This window comes from Dama dama, chromosome 12, assembly GCF_033118175.1.
Source record: "Dama dama isolate Ldn47 chromosome 12, ASM3311817v1, whole genome shotgun sequence".
NCBI lineage: Eukaryota > Metazoa > Chordata > Mammalia > Artiodactyla > Cervidae > Dama > Dama dama.
Window position 1 is genome coordinate 22,323,203 of NC_083692.1, and position 20,299 is coordinate 22,343,501.

At 50.1% G+C, this 20,299-nt stretch overlaps 1 protein-coding gene across 1 annotated transcript in view; it reads right to left on the reverse strand.

The window, feature by feature from the left end:
- Positions 1-14,512: 14,512 nt before the first annotated feature.
- The window catches only part of PLEKHD1 (pleckstrin homology and coiled-coil domain containing D1), a 32,016-nt gene continuing 26,229 nt past the window's right edge, over positions 14,513-20,299 (reverse strand). The window contains exons 8-13 of the mRNA XM_061158354.1: positions 20,086-20,179; positions 18,486-18,664; positions 17,831-17,963; positions 17,284-17,428; positions 16,775-16,924; positions 14,513-16,470 (exon numbers count right to left, since the gene is read on the reverse strand). Coding sequence (XP_061014337.1) covers positions 16,301-16,470; positions 16,775-16,924; positions 17,284-17,428; positions 17,831-17,963; positions 18,486-18,664; positions 20,086-20,179 — 871 coding nt within the window. The 3' untranslated portion in view covers positions 14,513-16,300. The remainder of the gene's footprint in view (positions 16,471-16,774; positions 16,925-17,283; positions 17,429-17,830; positions 17,964-18,485; positions 18,665-20,085; positions 20,180-20,299) is intronic.

Consider the following 20,299-nt stretch of genomic DNA (forward strand, 5'->3'; position numbering starts at 1 on the left):
GGCCATGGCATAACAACCTAAGTGAATAAGCTGGGGTGGGACCTTGTAAGGAGGTTAACCATGGTGGTATCAGAAACCTGTCCTAGGGAACCTACGGGAAGTGGTCTCGGGTTTTCTGTCTCTCCTCTGTCCTCCCCTGGAATGCTGGTTCTGAGCGTATCACTAAGAGGATATGCTCTTACTCTTTCTGGCAGGCTCCTCCTCTTGTTGGGGTGCTCCAGGGTCTGAGCTTTGTTCTGATCGTCACTCACTTCTTGATGATCTCACCTAGTTTCATGGTTTTAAACACCATCAGGATGGGATAACGCCTGAATTTATGTCTACATCTCAGACTCTCTCTCAATACCAGTCTTATAGATCCAATTGCCTTCCTGATACATCCACTCAGATACCTGACACCTCACACTCAATGTATCCAACACCGAAACACCTAATCCTTTCCCCTAAACCTCCTCTATCTGCAGCCTTCCCCATCTTAACTAATGGTGCCTGCATTCTTCCCACCGCCCAAGCCAAGACCTGGGAGTCATCTTGATGTCTTTTCCTCTCCCGCTCCACATCCAATTTGTTAGGGAATCCTGTGGATTTTCCTTCCCAAATAAGTACAGAATCTGACCACTTCTCACTGCCTCTCTTCTCATCACCCTGGTCCAAGCTACTGTCGTTCCTTATCTGGACTTCTATAAGTGCTTCCTAACAGGTGTTCTTGTTACGACATGGCCTAATCCCAATATAGTACCAGGTGGTCACTTAAAGTCTGATCTTGCTGTCCTTCAGCTCAACATCTCAGGTGGTTCTCATGACGAAAACTCAGCTTCTCTGTACACCAGAGCCAAATCAAATCCCAGAGACAGTTTGGATGAAGCCGAAAAGGATAGCTTTCTTGCTTTGTCAGGCAAAGGGGGCTACAGTGGGGCTAGTGCACTTAAAACCGTGTTTCCCAACTTGGAAAAGGTAATGAGAAGTTTTATAGTAATTGTTCAAAGAGGGTGTGATCAGCTTGCGGACATGTTTTCTGATGGGTTGGTGGTGAGTTAAGTGGCAGTCAGCATCATCACCTCCAGGTCCAGTTGGTCTGGGGTCTACAAGCTTGTGGGCGGTGTACCATCATTAATCATTTACTTCTCCCACCTGGAGGGGCTTTCAGCTTCTGCAAAATAGCTCAAAGTTATTGAGTGTGTATCCATTAATGGTGAACCAGAACCTTGCCCCAAGGCTCCTCTTGACAAGTTTGTTTCTCCCTGCTCTGTCATCTCCTCCCTTTACCAATTAACAACTTCTTGAATCTGCCTATTGGAACTCAGGAAAGGCCATGGAGGCTGAATGGAGGCTATTTCCTGTAATTAAAGAAATGGGGGCTACAGAAAGTTTTTGTGTTCAGGAGCTTCACAGGGCCTTCTCAGTATCAGCTTCCATCTCTTGCCTAGGAAAAGCCTCACATGGCCCACAAGGCCTTGCATGATCTGGTCCCATCACCCCTCTAACCTCATCTCCTAGTACTGTGCCCTGCTCACCCCATCCCAGCCACCCTGGCCTCCTTTCAGTTCTTCTAACCTGTGGCCCTATTCCCACTCCAGGCTCTTTGCTGCAGCCATTCTATTGCCTGGAATGCCCTCCCCCCAGATATTCCAATTTCCTCACCTCCTACAATCCCATCCTCAAATTTTGCCTTCTCAGCAAGGCTCATTTTGGACTGAATCGTTTTCCCCACCCTCCCTCCAAGTTCATATGTTGAAGCCTGAATACTCAGTGTGACAGTATTTGGAAATGAAGCTTTGTTGTTGTTGAGTGCTAAGTTATGTCCAGCTCTTTTTGACCCCATGGTCTGCAGCACACCAGGCTTCCCTGTCCTTCACTATCTCCTGGAGTTTGCTCAAATTCATGTCCACTGAGTCGGTGATGCCACCCAACCATCTCATCCTCTGCTGCCCTCTTCTTTTGCTTTCAATCTTTCCTAGCCTCAGGGCCTTTTCCAATGAGTTGGCTCTGCATCAGGTGGCCAAAGTATTGGAGCTTCAGCTTCAGTAGCTTATAAGGAGGTAATAAAGATTAAGTGATATGATGAGGGTGGGACCTTACGCCAATAGAGTTGGTATCCTTTTAAAAAGAGGAAGAGGGACTTGCCTGTTGGTCCAGTGGTTAAGACTCCATGCTTCTGATGCAAGGGACGTGGGTTCAATCTCCCTTCAGGGAACTAAGAACCCACATGCCCCACGGCAGAAAATAAATAGAAAAAGTAAAAATTAAACATGAACAACATTGTCAAAAATAAACATAGGAAGAGATCCTGGAGCTCTCTAAAGAAGAGGTCATGTGAACACACAGGGAGATGGCAGTCACCAACGAGGAGAGAGAAGGGACTGCAGAGTGAAACCTACCTGGACTGCACCTTCACCTTGGACTTCCCAGGCTCCAGGGCAGTGGGAAATAGATCTCTGTGGTTGAAGCCGCCAGGTCTGGGGCATTTTGTTATGGCAGCCTTAGCAGACTGATCCTGTTCCTTTATTACTATTGCAACCTGCCCACTCTCCCTTCCTGGGACGCCCTGACTCCCTTATCTTGCTCAACTTGTCCTATTCACCATAGCCTTCAGTGCCTTTTAATAAATGATTTAATTTATCTTTTTTCTTATATTTATTGTTTACTCTCTGTGTCCCCTGCTAGAACACAAGCTCCTTGAGGGCAGGGGTTTTTGTCTGTTTTGTTTACCAGTGTATCCAAGTGTCTAGAACAGTGTCTAGTACATAAGGGATATTCACCAAGTGTTTGTCAGGTGAAGGGATGAGGCACTTTTTTGAAGGTGCAAAAGAACCTAAGGAGAGAGGTTTTAAATTTATCTTGGGTCTGCTTGTCTCTAAAGGGGAAGCTGTCCAACCTGGCCAGGGGTTGCCAGATGGGTTGGGCAGGCCTGGCCACGGCCTCGTGCACCCAGAGGGACAAGTGTGGCTCAAGAGGCTCAAGTTCGACCTCTTGGCTGGTGCTCTCCTAGTCTGAGAGTCATGCAGATGGGAGGAGCCGTTACCCGCCTTTTTTAAAGAAGGTGCTAATGTTCTCCTGTAGAAGCAGGAAGATAGTCCAAGCACATAGCAAATGCAAAGGTACTGAGGCATGCAGCCATCCAGGAATACAGATTTGCAAGGAGTGTGAGTGGAGGAGAGGGACAGTGAAGCAGAGAGTCCAGAGAAGGCAAGATCAGGAGGACAAGGAATGTCAAGTTCAGGTACTTGAGCTTTATTCTATCAACAATCAGGGGCCACCACAGGACTTAAGCAGAGAAGCAGTCTCATGGGATTTACTTGCTAGAAAGACCACGTGGGCAGTAGCTGGAGGAGGAAGGCTGGAAGCAGGGAGTCCACATGGGAAGATATTTCACCAGCCCCAGGCACCTCATCGCAGCATATTTGCATCTTGTGAACTCTCAGAGTGCAGAACACACATCTTTGTTAGCCTGTAACAGGCAGAACTAGGGCCATCCATCCCCTGCAACCTCAGGGAGGGAAAGCCAAATCCCATCCCACCCTCCCCCACTCAGAGTGAGACAACCCAAATAGCTGGGATCGGTTTTCTTTGGCTTTTAGCAAGAGAGGGGCTCATCTATAGGCAAATACCATTCAAAACATTCTAGCCTTAGTCTTTTCCTTAAGACATTCCCATCAGACTGTTGCCATGGCAACCGTTGCTGACCCTGGGCTTCAAGAGCCCAGAGAGACATGGTCCTGCTGTTACCGCTGCTCATCAACTCGTCAACAATGCTTGTCCCATGATGCAACAGTCCCAGATGGCTGTAGTTCACACACATACCCACACCCTCCCCCTGCCACACACACACACAGACCCACAAGCCACTCCACACACACTCCTCTGCTGCTATCCTCTGCACAGTATTGTTTCCACTCGCCTCTGTGCTGGTGCATTGCCTGACCAATTACAGATCAATTCTCCCCACCCACAGCAGGGATTCAACCAAGTGGTGGACGTATGACCTAAGCTGTGGGACCAATTCATTCCTTGGGATGAATACAGGGAACGTCAAGAAAGGAACCCTCCTTCCTCTAGGGTGCCAAGCTAGGGCTGGGAATGGCCAGGCCCTCTCCCAGATGTTTGCAGTGAGAGAGTGAGGTCAATATACCAATAGAAGCAAATACATAAGCAGAGAAGAGAGCTAACATCCCAGTGACAGGAGCCCCCAGTTCTGGCCCTAAGCCCTGGGTATCCTGTGACTCACACTCTGACTCAGAGTCCTCCCAGCCTCTGAAGCCAATGTGTTCTGTCACAGCAACCAGGAGTGTCCCGATGGGCCCTCCCTCTTTCCACGCGAATTCTTCGCAGTCACCACCCATCCACCTCTACTTGCCTCATCTGAAGAAATCCCCTCCCTGTCTGTGTCTTAATTTGCATAGGTCTACAACTGAGATCAAATCAGTCAATCCTAAAGGAAATCGCCCTGAATATTCACTGGAAGGACTGATGCTGAAGCTGAAGTTTCAATGCTTTGGCCACCTGATGCGAAGAGCTGACTCACTGGAAAAGACCCTGATGCTGAGAAAGATTGAAGGCAGGAGGAGAAGGGGATGACAGAGGATGAGATGGTTAGATGGCATCATCCGCCCAAGGACATGAGTTTGAGCAAACTCTGGGAAGTTGTGAAAGACAGGGAAGCCTGGTGGGCTGCAGTCCATGATGTCACAAAGAGTCAAACATAACTGAGCAACTGAAAAACAACAACAAATTCCACACCCTCATTTAATCAAGGGGAGGTCGCTTGGCTTTACAGGAACACCCAGGCCTCTAGATTCAGCCCAGGACCTTCCCATTGGCTGCCTCCTCCCTGAGAGGATACTTCTGTTGCAGAGGACACTGGACTGGGGGAGGGGAGGGGAGGGGAGGGTAAAGGAAGGTGAAGGTCAGGAGACTGCCAGACTGGAAATGGTTGGAGGCAGCAAGAAAAGGCATGGTTGCTTTGCCAAGCCCTCAGGATGAAAAGTTCTGACCTTCAGGGCCTGCTACAAGCCCCTGCCCCTGGACAAGCCAGATTTTGAGAAAGGAAGGACTCTAGGGAGACTATCAGTTACCAAGCAGCTGAGTCAATCCCTCAAGAACCTATGATAGCAAATATCTTCGTGGAGACTCTTGGGGCCCTGAACATAGAAGTTCAGTTCAGTCGCTCAGTCGTGTCCAACTGTTTTCGACCCCATGGACTGCAGCACACCAGGCTTCCCTGTCCATCACCAACTCCTGGAGCTTACGCAAACTCATGTCCATTGAATCGGTGATGCCATCTAACCATCTCATCCTCTGTCATCCCCTTCTCATCCTGCCCTCAACCTTTCCCAGCATCAGGGTCTTTTCAAATGAGTCAGCTCTTCGCATCAGGTGGCCAAAATATTGGAGTCTCAGCTTCAACATCAGTCCTTCCAATGAACACCCAGGACTGATCTCCTTTAGGATGGACTGGTTGGATCTCCTTGCAGTCCAAGGGATGCTCAAGAGTCTTCTCCAACACCACAGTTCAAAAGTATCAATTCTTCAGTGCTCAGCTTTCTTTATGGTCCAACTCTTACATCCATACATGCTGCTGCTGCTGCTAAGTCACTTCAGTGGTGTCCGACTCTGTGTGACCCCATAGACAGCAGTTTACCAGGCTCACTGTCCCTGGGATTCTCCATGCGAGAACACTGGAGTGGGTTGCCATTTCCTTCTCCAATGCATGAAAGTGAAAAGTGAAAGTGAAGTCACTCAGTCGTGTCACACTCTTCGAGACCCCATGGACGGCAGCCTACCAGGCTCTTCCATCCATGGGATTTTCCAGGCAAGAGTACTGGAGTGGGATGCCATTGCCTTCTCCAACATCCATACATGACTACTGGAAAAACCATAGCCTTGACTGGATGGACCTTTGCTGGCAAAGTAATGTCTCTGCTTTTTAATAGGCTGTCTAGGTTGGTCATAACTTTCCTTCCAAGGAGTAAGCGTCTTTTATTTTCATGGCTGCAGTCACCCTCTGCAGTGATTTTGGAGCCCAGGAAAATAAAGTCTGTTCACTGTTTCCACTGTTTCCCCATCTATTTGCCATGAAGTGATGGGACCAGATGCCATGATCTTAGTTTTCTGAATGTTGAGTTTTAAGCCACCTTTTTCACTCCCGTCTTTCACTTTCATCAAGAGGCTCTTTAGTTCTTCTTCACTCTATGCCATAAGGGTGGTGTCATCTGCATATCTGAGGTTATTGATATTTCACCTGGCAATCTTGATTCCAGCTTGTGCTTCCTCCAGCCCAGCGTTTCTCATGATGTACTCTGCATATAAGTTAAATAAGCAGGGTGACAATGTACAGCCTTGATATATTCCTTTCCCGACTTGGAACAAGTATGTTTTTCCATGTCCAGTTCTAACTGTTGCTTCTTGACCTGCATACAGGTTTCTCAGCAGGCAGGTCACTAGATGTTTTTCTGGAACTCTCTTGCTTTTTCGATGATCCAACGGATGTTGGCAATTTGATCTCTGGTTCCTCTGCCTTTTCTAAATCCAGCTTGAACATCTGGAAGTTCACGCTTCACGTACTATTGAAGCCTGGCTTGGAGAATTTTGAGCATTACTTTGCTAGCATGTGAGATGAGTGCAATTGTGTGGTAGTTTAAGCATTCTTTGGCATTGCCTTTCTTAGGGATTGCAATGAAAACTGACATTTTCCAGTCTTGTGGCCTTTTCCAAATTTGCTGGCATATTGAGTGAAGCTCTTTCACAGCATCATCTTTTAGGATTTGAAATACAATAGCTCAACTGGAATTCCATCATCTCCACTAGCTTTATTCGTAGTGATGCTTCCTAAGGCCCACTTGACTTTATATTTCAGGATGTCTGGCTCTAGGTGAATGATCACACCATCATAAATATCTAGGTCATGAAGATCTTTTTTAATAGTTCTGTGTATTCTTGCCACCTCTTCTTAATATCTTCTGCTTCTGTTAGGTCCATACCATTTCTGTCCTTTATTGTGCCTATCTTTGCATGAAATGTTCCCTTGGTATCTCTAATTTTCTTGAAGAGATTTCTAGTCTTTCCCAGTCTATTGTTTTCCTCTATTTCTTTGCATTGATCACTGAGGAAGGCTTTATCTCTCCTTGCTATTCTTTAGAACTCTGCATTCAAATGGAATGCAAACGGAACATAGAAGAGCTCCGTATACTTGTTGAAGGAAAGAAAGGAGGGAGGAAACTCACTAAAAATAATTTACATGTAACAATTTACATATTTATACAATATTTTACATGCTAACATTTACATATGCTAGAAAGGATATTAGCCATGAACTCCAGTACCTGAAACTCCACTTAGAAGCTTTGTGGGATTCCCCTGGTCGTCCAGTGGTTAAGTATCTGCCTGCCAATTCAGGGGACACGGGTTCAATCCCTGCTCCCGGAAGATCCCACATGCTTTGAGGCAACTAAGCCCAAGAGCCTCAGCTACTGAAGCCCATGCTCCTAGAGCCTACGCTCTGCAACAAACGAAGCCACCGCAATGAGAAGCCCTTGAAACAGAACTATAAAGTAGCCCCTGCTCACCACAACTAGAGAAAACCCACGCACAGCAACAAAGACCCAGCGCAGCCAAAACTAAATAAATAAATGAACAAACCTTTTTTTTTTTTCCAAATCTTAAAAAAAAAAAAGAAGCTGTGTGACCTTGAGGTTCATTGTTCTGTAAATCAAGGAGAGGGATTTTGTGAGAACAAAAAAGAAATCAGTGCGAAGGTGGATGGTACAAAACAGAGACGAAAGATGATGGCTGAAGCAGAGACCTTTGTTTCATATCTTAAAGGGGAGAACCGCTGGCAGACTCACAGCAATAATGCAGAACCTCAGTAGTATCACAAAGCCCTCCCTCTTCTCAGAGAGCCTCGGTTCACTTTCCCACTGGAATTTGCAGCCCAGCTCAGAGCATGCTGCCACCTGCTGGGGATACGGAGGAAGTGAACACCAAGGCATCCCTCAACACAAGGCCACCCTGAGGAGAAACCTGGAGAAGGAAACCATAGGCGTACAACTTCATCTTAGATATGACTCTCATCCTTTAAGACAGGCAGGGCCTTTACCACCGGCCAGCAATTTATCAGGAAAAATAAGATATCTCTCCGTTTTGTTTTTCTTTTTAAAAGTAGGATAAGATATTATTCAACCTTAAGTGAAAGTGAAAGTCACTCAGTCATGTTCGAGCCTTAGCAACTCCAAGGACTGTACAGTCCACGGAATTCTCCAGGCCAGAATACTGGAGTGGGTAGCCGTTCCCTTCTCCAGGGGATCTTCCCAGCCCAAGGGTCGAACTCGGGTCTCCCTCATTGCAGGAGGATTGTTTACCAGCTGAGTCACAAGGGAAGCCCAAGAATACTGAAGTGGGTAGCCTATCCCTTCTCCAGTGGATTTTCCCGATCCAAGAATTGAACCAGGGTCTCCTGCATTGCAGGCAGATTCTTAACCAACTGAGATATCAGGGAAGTCCATAAGGAGGAAGAAAATTCCTACACACGCTACAACATGGATGGATCTTGAGGACATGATACTAAGTGAAATAAGCCATCACAAAAAAGACAAACATTGTATGATTCAAGTTATACTAGGTAACTAAAGTCATCAAATTCATAGAGACAGAAAGTGTTGATAGAATGGTGGTTGCCAGAAACTGGTGGGGAGGGGAAATGGAGAGTTGTTTAGTGGGTATAGAGGACTTCCCTGGTGTCCAGTGATTAAGACACCACACTTCCATGGCTGGGGGCATGGTTTTAAGCCCTGGTCGGGGAATTAAGATCCTGCATGTCTCGAGGCCTCCCCCCCAAAAAAAGGAGGGGTGTGGAGTTTCAGTTCTGCAAGATGAAGAGTTCTGAAGACATGTTGTACAACAATGTGAAGATACACTGTTGAACAATACACTACATGCTATTGAACTATACACTTAAAAATGGGTAAAATGGTAACTTCTATGTTATGTATATTTTACCACAATACAAAAACAGCAAGTAATAGGGATAATAAGCACACGGTAGGGGCTTGACTTTATGCACTAGAATCACAATAAATATTTGTTGAATGAAGATGGGAAGAAGTGGTGCTGACAGATGGTGTCAGACACCAGGGGGAACACGAGAACTGACGTCTCTCCCTTCCCAGGATAGCCTTCCAAGTGACTGCAGTTGGTTGTGGCGACCTTCTCTTTGGGGTGATAAATCAGTTATCTTTCCTCTTCTCATCCCTTCTGATACCAGCGTGGTTCCAAGTTCAACCTGAGCTGAAATGTCCTCCCTGAGAACTGCATCTTCTCGGTCAGGACTTCGGTGGCAGCCACATCTCTGTTGATGTCAAGGCTGCAAGTTCTCAGATCATAGAATTTCAAACAGCAAGAGAGGGACTATCTGGTGGTCCAGTGGGTAAGAATCCGAGCTCCCAGTGCAGGGGGCCTGGGTTTGATCCCTGGTCAGGGAACTAGATGCCACATGCCTCAACTAAGAGTTCACATGCTGCAACTAAAGATCCTACACACCGCAACCAAGACCGAAGATGTCCTGCATGCCACAACTGAGACCTGGCCTAGGCCAAATAAATGTTTTTTAACATTGTTGTGTCAGTCACTAAGTCATGTCCGACTCTTTGCAGCCCCATGGACTGCAGCATGCCAGGCTCTTCCGTACTCCACTATCTCCCAGAGTTTGCTCAAATTCATGTCCGTTGAGTAGGTGATGTTATCTAACTGTCTCATCCTCTGCCACCCCCTTCCCCTGATGCCTTCAATCTTTCCCAGCATCAGGGTCTTTTCCAACAAGTCAGTTCTTTGCATCAGGTGGCCAAAATATTGGAGCTTCAGCTTTAGCATCAGTCCTTCCAATCAATATTCGGGACTGATTTCCTTTAGGATTGACTAGTTTGATCTCCTTACAGTCCAAGAGTTTCAAGCATCATCTCCAGCACCACAATTCAAAAGTATCAGTTCTTTGGTGCTCAGTTTTCTTTATGGTCCATCTGTACATGGATGTATGTACATCTGTACATGACTTCTGGAAAAACCACAGCTTTGATCATATGGACCACTGTTGGCAAAGTAATGTCTCTGTTTTTCCATATGCTGTCTAGGTTGGTCATAGCTTTTCTTCCAAGGAGCATGCATCTTTTAATTTCATGGCTGCAGTCACCCTCTGCAATGATTTTGGAGTCCAAGAAAATAAAGTCTGTCACTGCTTCCACTTTTTCTCCTTCAATTTGCTATGAAGTGATGGAACTGGAAGCCATGATCTTAGTTTTGTTGTTTTTTAATACCTACTTTTAACAAAGAAAACAACTCCAAGGGCTCTGAGCAGCCTCAAGAGATTTGAGTTGTATCTCCTATCTAATAAAGATACATAAATACAAAAAACATTTCAAATAGTGACATCAAAAGCTCCAGAGCCAGTAAGCAGTGAGACAACAACCCCCACTCCCACCCCTACTCTGCTCCCACCTCCTGGATAGCAGCAGGCAGAGTGCGGGATAAGTTCCTCCCCTAGTGCTTGTGATGAGGGCTGTGCTCTGCAAGAGGAAAGGTCCTCTTTGTGTCAAACCAAGGCTCATAGGTCCTAATTTTTGCCAGGCTAACAGAGCAGGTTGTCTGTTCATAGCAGGACTCTCGGTCCAGAGGCAGGTTTCAGATCCTCCAAGGCAAGCAAGGCAGAGAGTGTGAGCCCCAAATGCACGGAGCTGGCTCTGCAACTGCCGGACAGCTCCTGGAGCCCCTGTGGTCCAGCCCTGGCCTTTGGGAAGCCCTGATTCACTGCAACTTCCCTGCCTGATCATCAAGTGTCACCCAGAGATAAGCCATGGGACACATAGAATGCTGGACTGTATTGAAATTTGGGTGGCAGTTTTAGTAGAATTCACCACAAAGGGATGGAGTTTATTAGGACCCCCTACCCCCAGGATCTGGGGGCTTGGAGTGCTTCCTGAACTTCGCCTAAACTTCTTTCACCCAGCAGGATGGAGAGGGAGGCTCTTTTCTGGGTCAGAGAAGTTGGTAGCAATGACTGGAAGCCCAGGTCTAGGGAAGGGAAAGGGAGATGAGATATGCAGAGAGTCAGGACAGCCAAACCTGTGGTGTTACACCACACCCATCCACACCCACGTGGATGTTTGAACAACCAGTTTCTCCTAGTTGCTTTGGATGTGTGGGAGTGGAACTGTTTCCAAGTGGCAAGAACAAGAGGATACCACTACATCCTCTTCCAAAGCCTTGCAAAGGACACACTTCACCTCTGTTCCTGGGGGTGGGGTGAGAGAATTCAGCATCTTTCCCCCCAAAGTTAAAGCCATAAGATTTCTGAGCTTGGAGAGCCTTTGCTGCATGCCAGGGGTCTGAGAACTTTTGTCCTGGTTTAACACAGAAGCACAAGGGTCTCCAGGGACTGCTGAGAGCTCCTTTGTTTAGTGGTATTTTTTCTTTCTTTTTTTTATTTTTTTACTGGAGTACAGTTGCTTTACAATGTTGTGTTAGCTTCTGCTGCACAGCAAAGTGAATCAGCTATGAAAGGAAGTGTTAGTCTCTCAGTTGTGTCTGATTCTTTGTGACCCCATGGACTATAGCCCTCCAGGCTCATCTGTCCAGGGGATTTTCCAGGCAAGAGTACTGCCTACTCCAGGCAGTCATTCCCTTCTCCAAGGGAACTATATGTATATATATATATACCCCCTGTTTTTTAGATTTCCTTCCCATTTAGGTCACAACAGGGCACTGAGTAGAGTTCCCTGAGCTATACTGTAGATTCTCATTTGTTACCTATTTTACACACAGTAGTGTATGTTAACCCCAGTCTCCCAATTCACCCCAGCCCCCCAGCCCCTTCCCCCTTGGTATCCATAAGTTTGTTCTCTACGTCTGTGTCTCTATTTCTGCTTTGTGAATACGTTCACCTGTACCATTATTCTAGATTCCACATATAAGTGATCTTATCTAATATTTGTTTTTCTCTTTCTGACTTTCTTAACTACCTTCCAATTAGACCAAATCTGACACACCCTGGGCTTGAGCAAGTTTCTGTTTCACCATCACAATTCACTGTGGGCTCACGTGGATGGTACCTGAGCACCCACAGGCTGCCCAGGTCATGCTGGGCTGGGCAAGATAGGATGCATGGGCCCAAGAATGACATCCTTTCAGAGACAGTGGTATCTGTTCATTCTTGCCACTTGGAAACAGGTCCACTCCCAGACATCCAAAGCAACTAGGAGAAACTGGTTGTTCAAACGTCCAGGTGTGGATGGGTGTGGTGTAACACCGCAGGTTTGGCTGTCCTGACTCTGCATATCTCATCTCCCCTTCCCTTCCTAGACCTGGGCTTCCAGTCACCACTACCAACTTCTCTGACCCAGAAAGGAGCTTCCCTCTCCATCCTGCTGGGTGAAAGAAGTTTAGGCGAAGTTCAGGAAGCACTCCAAGCCCCCAGATCCTGGGGGTAGGAGGTCCTAATAAACTCCATCCTCTTGTGGTGAATTCTACTACAACTGCCACCCAAGTTTCGATGCAGTCCAATATTCTGTGTGTCCCATGGCTTTATCTCTGGGTGACACCTGATGATCAGGCAAGGAAGTTGTAGTGAATCAGGGCTGCCCAAAGGCCAGGGCTGGACCACAGGGGCTCCAGGAGCTGTCAGTGATTCAGGCGGTGGGTCCTTCCCAGAGACTGGGTCAGAGCCTGAGTGCTTTACAGCTCTCTTGCCTCACCTATTAACATCTTCCTGGAGAGAAGCACTAAAGCTAGGATGACCATGGCATTACCATCCAAACTGGGACAGCAAAAGTGAAAGTGAAAGTCGCTCAGTTGTGTCCGACTGTTTGCGATCCCATGGACTATACAGTCCATGGAATTCTCCAGGCCAGAATACTGGATCGGGTAGCCTTTCCCTTCTCCAGGGGATCTTCCCAAGCCAGGGATCAAACCTAGGTCTCCCACATTGCAGGTGGATTCTTTACCATCTAAGCCACAAGGGAAGTCCAAGAATACTGGAGTGGGTAGCCTATCCCTTCTTCAGTGGATCTTTCAAACCCAGGAATCAAACTGGGGTCTCCGGCACTGCAGGCGGATTTTTTACTAACTGAGCTATCAGGGAAACCCATAACAGCAAAAGGAGGAGTCATTAATAAATATGCTGGGAAACAACACATAAAGGGCTACTCTGGGGCTTCCCTGGTAGCTCAGTGGTGAAGAGTCTGCTTGCCAATGCAGGAGACATGGGTTTGATCCCTAGTTCGGGAAGATCCCACATACCACGGAACAGGCCCATGTGCCATAACTATTGGGCCTGTGCTCTAGAGCCCAAGAATCACAACTATTGAGCTCACATGCTGCGACTACGGAAGCCCATGCCCCCTAGAACCCATGCTCCACAACAAGAGAGGCCACTGAAATGAGAAACCTGTGCACCGCAACTAGGAGACCTCGCTCTCAGCAACTACAGAAAGCCCTCACAGCAACGAAGACCCAGCACAGCCAAAAGTACACAAACAAGTGAAATTATATTTCAAAAAGGGTTAAGATGATAGCTCATCCATCCCCAGTGAGGGAATAAATCAAATAGGAGAATCCAGTTATCACCGTTTCTCACCCTCCCTTACATGATGCAAAACAAAACCATAAACCTCTCCTCACCAGAGCAGGTAAAAGGGTCCATTTCCAGAAGGGACACCAAAATGAGCAAATTATCAAACTAGGTACCCTTCGCCTACCTGAGGCTATTCCCATGGGAACAGTCAGCTCTGTCCCTTCTGTCTGTGCTGAAGTCAGAAGAAAAGCTGGTTGCTATCCTGGATGGGAGCGGGGTTTGAGGGAGAATGGCTACATGTATATGTGCGGCTGAGTCCTTCGCTGTCCACCTGAAACCACCGCAACATCGTTAATCAGCTGTGCCCGACTCTTTGAGACCCCAAGGACTGCAGCCCGCCAGGTTCTTCTGTCCATGGGGATTCTCCAGGCGAGAATACTGGAGTGGGTTGCCATGCCGTCCTCCAGGGGAATCTTCCTAACCCAGGGATCGAACCCAAGTCTCCCGCCTTGCAGGTAGATTCTTTAACATCTGAGCCATCAGGGAAGGCCATGAACACTGGAGTGGGTAGCTACCAGGGAAGCCTGTTAATCAGCTATACCCCAATACTAAACGGTTTTGGTGTTACAAAAAATAAAAATTAAGAAAAAAAAGAAAAGAAAATCCGGCTGACAGACCTTCGGGAACAAAGTTTTTTGTTACTTATTAATAAGCCACTCCCTGGAGGTGCAATCTTCCTCCTAAGTAGGGACACGTGTGTATAAATGACCACAAGCAGGCACTTCCGTAATTCCACATTCAGCCTGCAGGGGGCAACATATCTCTAGCAATGACTACAATGTGAGTGACTGCAGGAAACGCTTTTAATTGACCAAGGAATTAGGGTTTTGTTTTTGTAAAAAAAAAAAAAAAAAAAAAAAACTGGATCAATATATTTCCAGTAAATAATTTTTACCCCTACATATTTTCACATAGAGATGTTACTCTCTATTTACAGTGCTAGGTACAGAATGAGTTTTTAACAATAAATACTTGTGGATTGATCAGTTGTTTGAAGATAACCCAAACTTGCCTGAGGCATGGAAAGTACAGCGTGAGTCAGGAGGAAAGAAATTCGAGGTTGGTGAATATGCATGAAAAAGCACTTTCCTCTCTGGTTAATAGTTTGCCCAGGCGGGGAAGTGCATTTGAAAAACCTCTCTCCAAGAGCAAACCATTATTAACTTGATTCTTTAAAAACAAAGAATAAAATAGTAATCTCGGTTCATAAATCGTCCTCATTTCAAAGTCCATCTCGCATACATGATAGATCAATGGGTTCCAGGTTTATGCAGGTTCCTACGTGTTGAAAGCTTTCACATGGAGACTCGGGCCTTTCAGATGCATTGACTCTGAAACTCTTGCACCCCTGCTCCCACCTAGGCTTGGAAGAGACTGGTTGAAGCCCGCCTACCACGGAGAAGGGACGGTTGAGGTTTGTTTCTCCGGCAGCCCTGACCGCAGAGCAGGGCAGCCCTCCTGGCCTTGGCTGGCCTAGCAGTAGACACGCCCGTGTTTTGAGTCAGTAACGTTCCTTTCCCCACAGAGCAGGCCACAGGCCTATGCCCTGCAGCCATTTGTCCACCTCTCCGACTGGGCTCCGCTTTCCGAGCAGCACAGGATGAGCACCTACAGTACCACCAGCATCCCTGAGCACCCTGACCCACTGGGACTCCTTTTGGGGAGAGGCTAACAGACTCAGGCAGTTTGGGACAGAAGGCCCGGATGGAGAGGATGCCGGGCAGACGTCTGTCCATGAATGAGGGACACGCAGTCCTCAGCGCCCCCTGGAGGGCAGTGTCTGCCACGACACAGGGCCAACCAATGGCTGCAAGCCTTCTTACAGGCCCAAGCCCCCATCTTCCAGGGCTCACCGCAGCAGTTGCATGGGGTAAAGCCTCTGCAGGGGGAAGGAGGCAAGGTGATCCGAGCAGGGTCAGCTGAGAGGGAGACCTCCGGGACCCCGCTGACCGGGAGTGGATGTTGCAGGAGCCCAGCCGCCTTCCTCCACTCCCTGACTTGCTACCTGTCCTCTGGGGTAGATTTCAACATGGCTGTTGGCCACAGTTCCTGCCCAGGGCCCTCAGGAAACATACTGGAGGGATGTGGGGATGGGGAGGGGGGAGTCAAGTCTTCCTCGAAGGTGCTGAGGCTGCAGGTGGGTGAGTTCATCTGAGGAGGGGAGTGGGTGAGTGGTCCCACAGCCAGGGCCCAACCTCAGGTGCGTGTGGAGACTGTGGCCGGCCACCAGCCCAGAAGTGTGCCAGGTCCCTTTCTTCTCTCCCCCACAGTGTGGTTGACGTAAGGGGCCTTGACAGAGGGTTTCAAAAGCCAAAGGAGGGCTGGGAAACCCTGGGGAAGCCAGGGTCAAGGAGGGTGGCAGAGTCACAGAGAGGTACAGGGCGCTTGACAGAGGGCCGTGGGCCCTGCCCACCCCACTCCCCTAGTCAGAAAAGTCTCTCCACACTATCAGGCCCCTCCTTCACTTTACCAGGCGGCACCCAACTTGAGCCTGCACGGGCCTGGCCTGGACACAGGGTAGGGTCTGGGGTGAGGGTGACAGGGTGGCATCCCTGTCCTCTGAGGGTGAGGCTGCCCCCCGCCCAGGTGGAGCTCTGGCAGAGAGGAACTGGGTGGACTTAGGCCTCCCCCTGCCACCCCTCTGCCCCCAGTGAGGAAGGCCTTGGGGGGCCAGGGGAGGGGGGCCCATCACTTTCCCCCCCGGGGAAGCGCAGAGGGGGCTCCAGGCTGGGTGGCCATGATGTGGTAGATGGATTCTCGGAAGCGCTGGTCCCTGCTGAGCCGCTTGGCCACCTCCTTCAGCTCCTCCATGTTGTTGGCTTCCAGCTGGGAGGTCATGAAGGACTGGGACGGCTTCACTGGGGAGATGGTGGCCCCCGGGGCCGGCTGTGAACAGCCTTCCCTCCACTGGGACACAGCCCGGTCCCCGGCCCCCACCCCACCCCGCCCCACCCCCCTGCTCCCCATCCTCCCCATGCTGACCCCTGGGCTCCCGTGACCCTGGGGAAGCCCAAGGCTGGGGCCACAAGGGCTCAGGGCTCACTGTCCGACCTCAGGGCTGGGTCAGCCTCCCCACCTCCCCACCCTGCCTTCTTCCTGCCCATTGTTGCTGACAGCCCGTGAGCATCCTGCCCACCGGTGCCCGGGGGCTGCCACACCCACCATCGTTCCAGGAGGTGCTGGAGCGGCGCCGGTGGAAGCGGCAGCTCTTGATGCGGCGAGTGGCCGCCTTGTGGATGTACACCGAGTTCTTCATGATGACCGGCATCTTGGCCTCCAGCTCCGCGTTCCGGATGCACTCTTCAAAGAACCCTGCGGCCACAGTTCCACTGCACCCTCCCTTCCCGGCCGCCCCTCTCCTTCCCAGGATCCTGGTGGGCTCCAGAGGGAAATACCCTGACCCTATCCTTTGGGAGACCAGAGTCACCTGCTGAAGGGGGAAGAAACACAGGCTTCCCTACCCCCACCCCAGATCCAAGAGCCAAAGGCAGCCACACACCGAGAAGATGCCAGAAGGCAGGGTGTCTGGGGAAGAAACTCCATCCACACCTGTGGGTCACCCGCTGCACACCAGGCCCCAAGTGTGCACCCCGGCCCCGTTCCCAGCTCCGCCGGGCCTAGACGGCCGTGCAGAGCTCTAGGGCTGGGCCGGTACCGAGGGCAGGGCTTACTCTTCAGGTGGCTCACGTCAGCCCGCATCCTCTCCTCCTTCTCCTTGTTCCGCACCTTGGAGTTGAGCCCTTGTTCCAGGCTTCGCAAGGCCCCTTCTGCCTCCCGCAGACGCCTCTCCAGGTCCATGCGGACCTTCACCTCAGCCTGAGGGCAGAGGCGAGGAGAGGGAAGTGGGTCCTGGGGGGGAGGCGGGGTGCAGCTGCCAGCCCCTGGCCCCTGGGAAGCCTTCTCTGATCAGCCCTGGCTCAAGTGGGCTTTGTTGCCTCCGGACTTGGATGGAAGTGACCGCATTCTGCTTGGTGTCTTATGCCCTCCACCTGATGGCCCGGACTCGGCCTCTGCACTGGGCTGGTGTCTATAATGACGCCACACACTATGCAGCAGGCTTCGCCTCAGGGCGGCTGCACTGCCCACGCCTGGCTGGTCAGATTGGCAGGGGTAATTCAGGAAGTTGCCTGCTGAGGGCAGGGACATGAGGGAAGTAAGCCTCCAGGTGAGGGAGTGGGGTCCCACCCCAAGCACCAAATGCTCCCAGTGACCCAGCACCTTGAGCTCGCGCTCAGCCTGCTGCTTCTCCACCGTCAGCTCCTGCAGCGAGTTTTGCAGCGCCTGGGACTGGCTGGAGTAGAACTCCCGCTCCTCCTCCAGGGCCCTGGAGCGCTCCTCGTTCTCCTTCATCCTGCCCCCCCAGGGAGAGGCGCTCACTCAGGGCCCCACTCGCCAAGGGGGCATCCGGTGAGAGAGCGGCCCCTGAGCAGGGAGCTGGCTAGAGAAACCCAGAGACCCTGATTGGTGAGCCCCAGAGCTGGGCTGGGTCCTGTCCCCCCACCCCGATGGTAACAGGAGTGATGTGGTCAGTGCAGGGAGTCCTGGGTCCAGGTCTTGCTAGTTCTGTGAGCTCAGGAAGGTCCTCCAAGCCTCAGACTCCTCATCAGTAAAAAGCATCTGGGAAGACCTGTCCAGCCTGTCTGTTAGACGGTCCTAATGACTCATACCATTTCAAGTTAGCTTAGGAGAGTGAAGGATTGCTTCCCACTTGCCTGGTGGGGAACCTGAGACCTAGGCAAAAGGAAGTGAGTGATCCATCAGATCACAGCCAACCGGAACCCAAGGGCCCAGGTGTCCAGTTCAAGGACACCTGAAGGTGTCCTTCAAGGACAAGAGCTACCCCTGTGGGCTCAGGGCTTCAAGGCTCCCTCACCGCTTCTCCGCCAAGAGCTTCTCCTCCAAGAGCTGCTGCATCTTCTCCTCTATCTGCCTCAGGTTGCTATGGAGACCCCCGCTGGGAGGCGGCTGCTCGCTCTGATTGGCCAGCGTCTGCAGCTGGTTCTCATTCTCCTCCAGCATCTCCAGGGTTTTCTTCTTCTCTATGGAGAGCTCCTGGCATGAGGGAGGAAAGGGAGTGAAGCAGCCTAAGTCAGGTTCTCTGTCTTCACCTGCCTTTCAATTCTGGCCAGTGAGGCCCTCCTTACTTAATCCGCTAAGGGACACTTGAAATGTCTTCATTCATCCCTTGAGGTCAACTAGGATCTTCCTCCTCCCACTGAGGCAAGGCTACTCCTCCATCGAGGGAGTCAGGGAACAGCCCTACATGGCTTCCAGGGCGCCACGAGGTTCTGGGTGCTTGTTCCTCCAGGGACAAGTGAGGGGAGTGTGTTGGGCTCATGTGAAAAACACCCAACAGGAACCAGCCCAAGAGCAGACTTATACATTCTCCCCACTTATCAGACTGGGATCTTGTACTACTCAGAAATTCTGGAGTTGAAACTACCCGTAAGAACCACCTCCTGTGATGTGGGACAGGGAAAGATAAACAAATCAAAGACGCCACTAACAAAGCCCCATCAGTCAAGGGAGAATAGAAACCTTGCAGTCTACAAGTCTTGAATTTTGTAACCATCACGGATCCCCCATGACATGTCAGGCTCACTCGAGGTACTGGACTTGGAGGGGCCTTAAGACACAGTCTACTGATGCCCACCATTTGGAAAACACAATCTCATGTGTCAAGCGCATTCACAGATGCACTAAGTGTGTGGGACCCAGAGCTCAGAGCAAATCCCTCCCCTAGAACAGTCAGGGAGGCTTGACTAAAGTGATACTTGGGCCGAGTCTTAGAAGGATGAGAGCAATTTCCAGGCGGAGAAGAGGGCAGAGCACAGTCTGGGCAGAAGGAACAGTGTGGGCAAGGATGGGGAGGATGAAAGGTGTGGCTTCCTGGGAGTATGTGTGCTCAGTGGTCTGAAGTTGGGGTTGGGATATCATTGTGCTGGGAGGGGCAGCAGGGGGAGAGGGGACAGGAGGGGAGGAGGGGCTGGGGCCGGAGTGGGCACTTGGACGTGCTAAAGTGTCTGCCCTCTATCCTTTGCACATGCCACCTCCTCCTCCCTCACAACTTGTGTGGAATCAAATGGATTTTCCCTCCTGCTCAATTTCACCCCCGGAGCAGCTAAGTAAATGAGTCACAGGAAGGAAGCGGTGGGTCACCTTGCCCCCGGCCCTAATCAATCCTCTGTCTGGTGTAAAAATATAAGCACTGAAGACTGTAGATTTCTCAAGGCCATAGTCACCATAAAGACAAACTTGAATTTGGCCTTCCGGGTCCTGCTTTGGGCCTCATGTGTCGACTAGAGTTCCCAATGGTCCACAGAGATGAGACCCTTTAGATCAGCACCCCTTCATGCCCTGTTTTCCTTGCAGATAACTCTCTAGAGAAACACTGTTGGGAAAAAACTGCATCATGTGGCCCAACCAACCAGCCTGCCTCCTTCCAGGAAACCAGCCCGCCAGGGGCCCCTCACCTCCAGCGTCTGCTGTAGGGACTCTGTGAAGTGTCTTAGCTCCTTTTTCTCTTGCTCCACGCCCTTGAGGCATCTTGCAGTCAGCTCAAGCTCCCTGTGGGGACAGAAGGCAGGGTATGGCCGTGCCCACCCCTCCCAGCCCGGGTGTGGCTTCCGTCACACCTCCCTGTATGGCTCAGAGGGTTCTCTGCAGGCCAGCTCCTCACACGGCTGG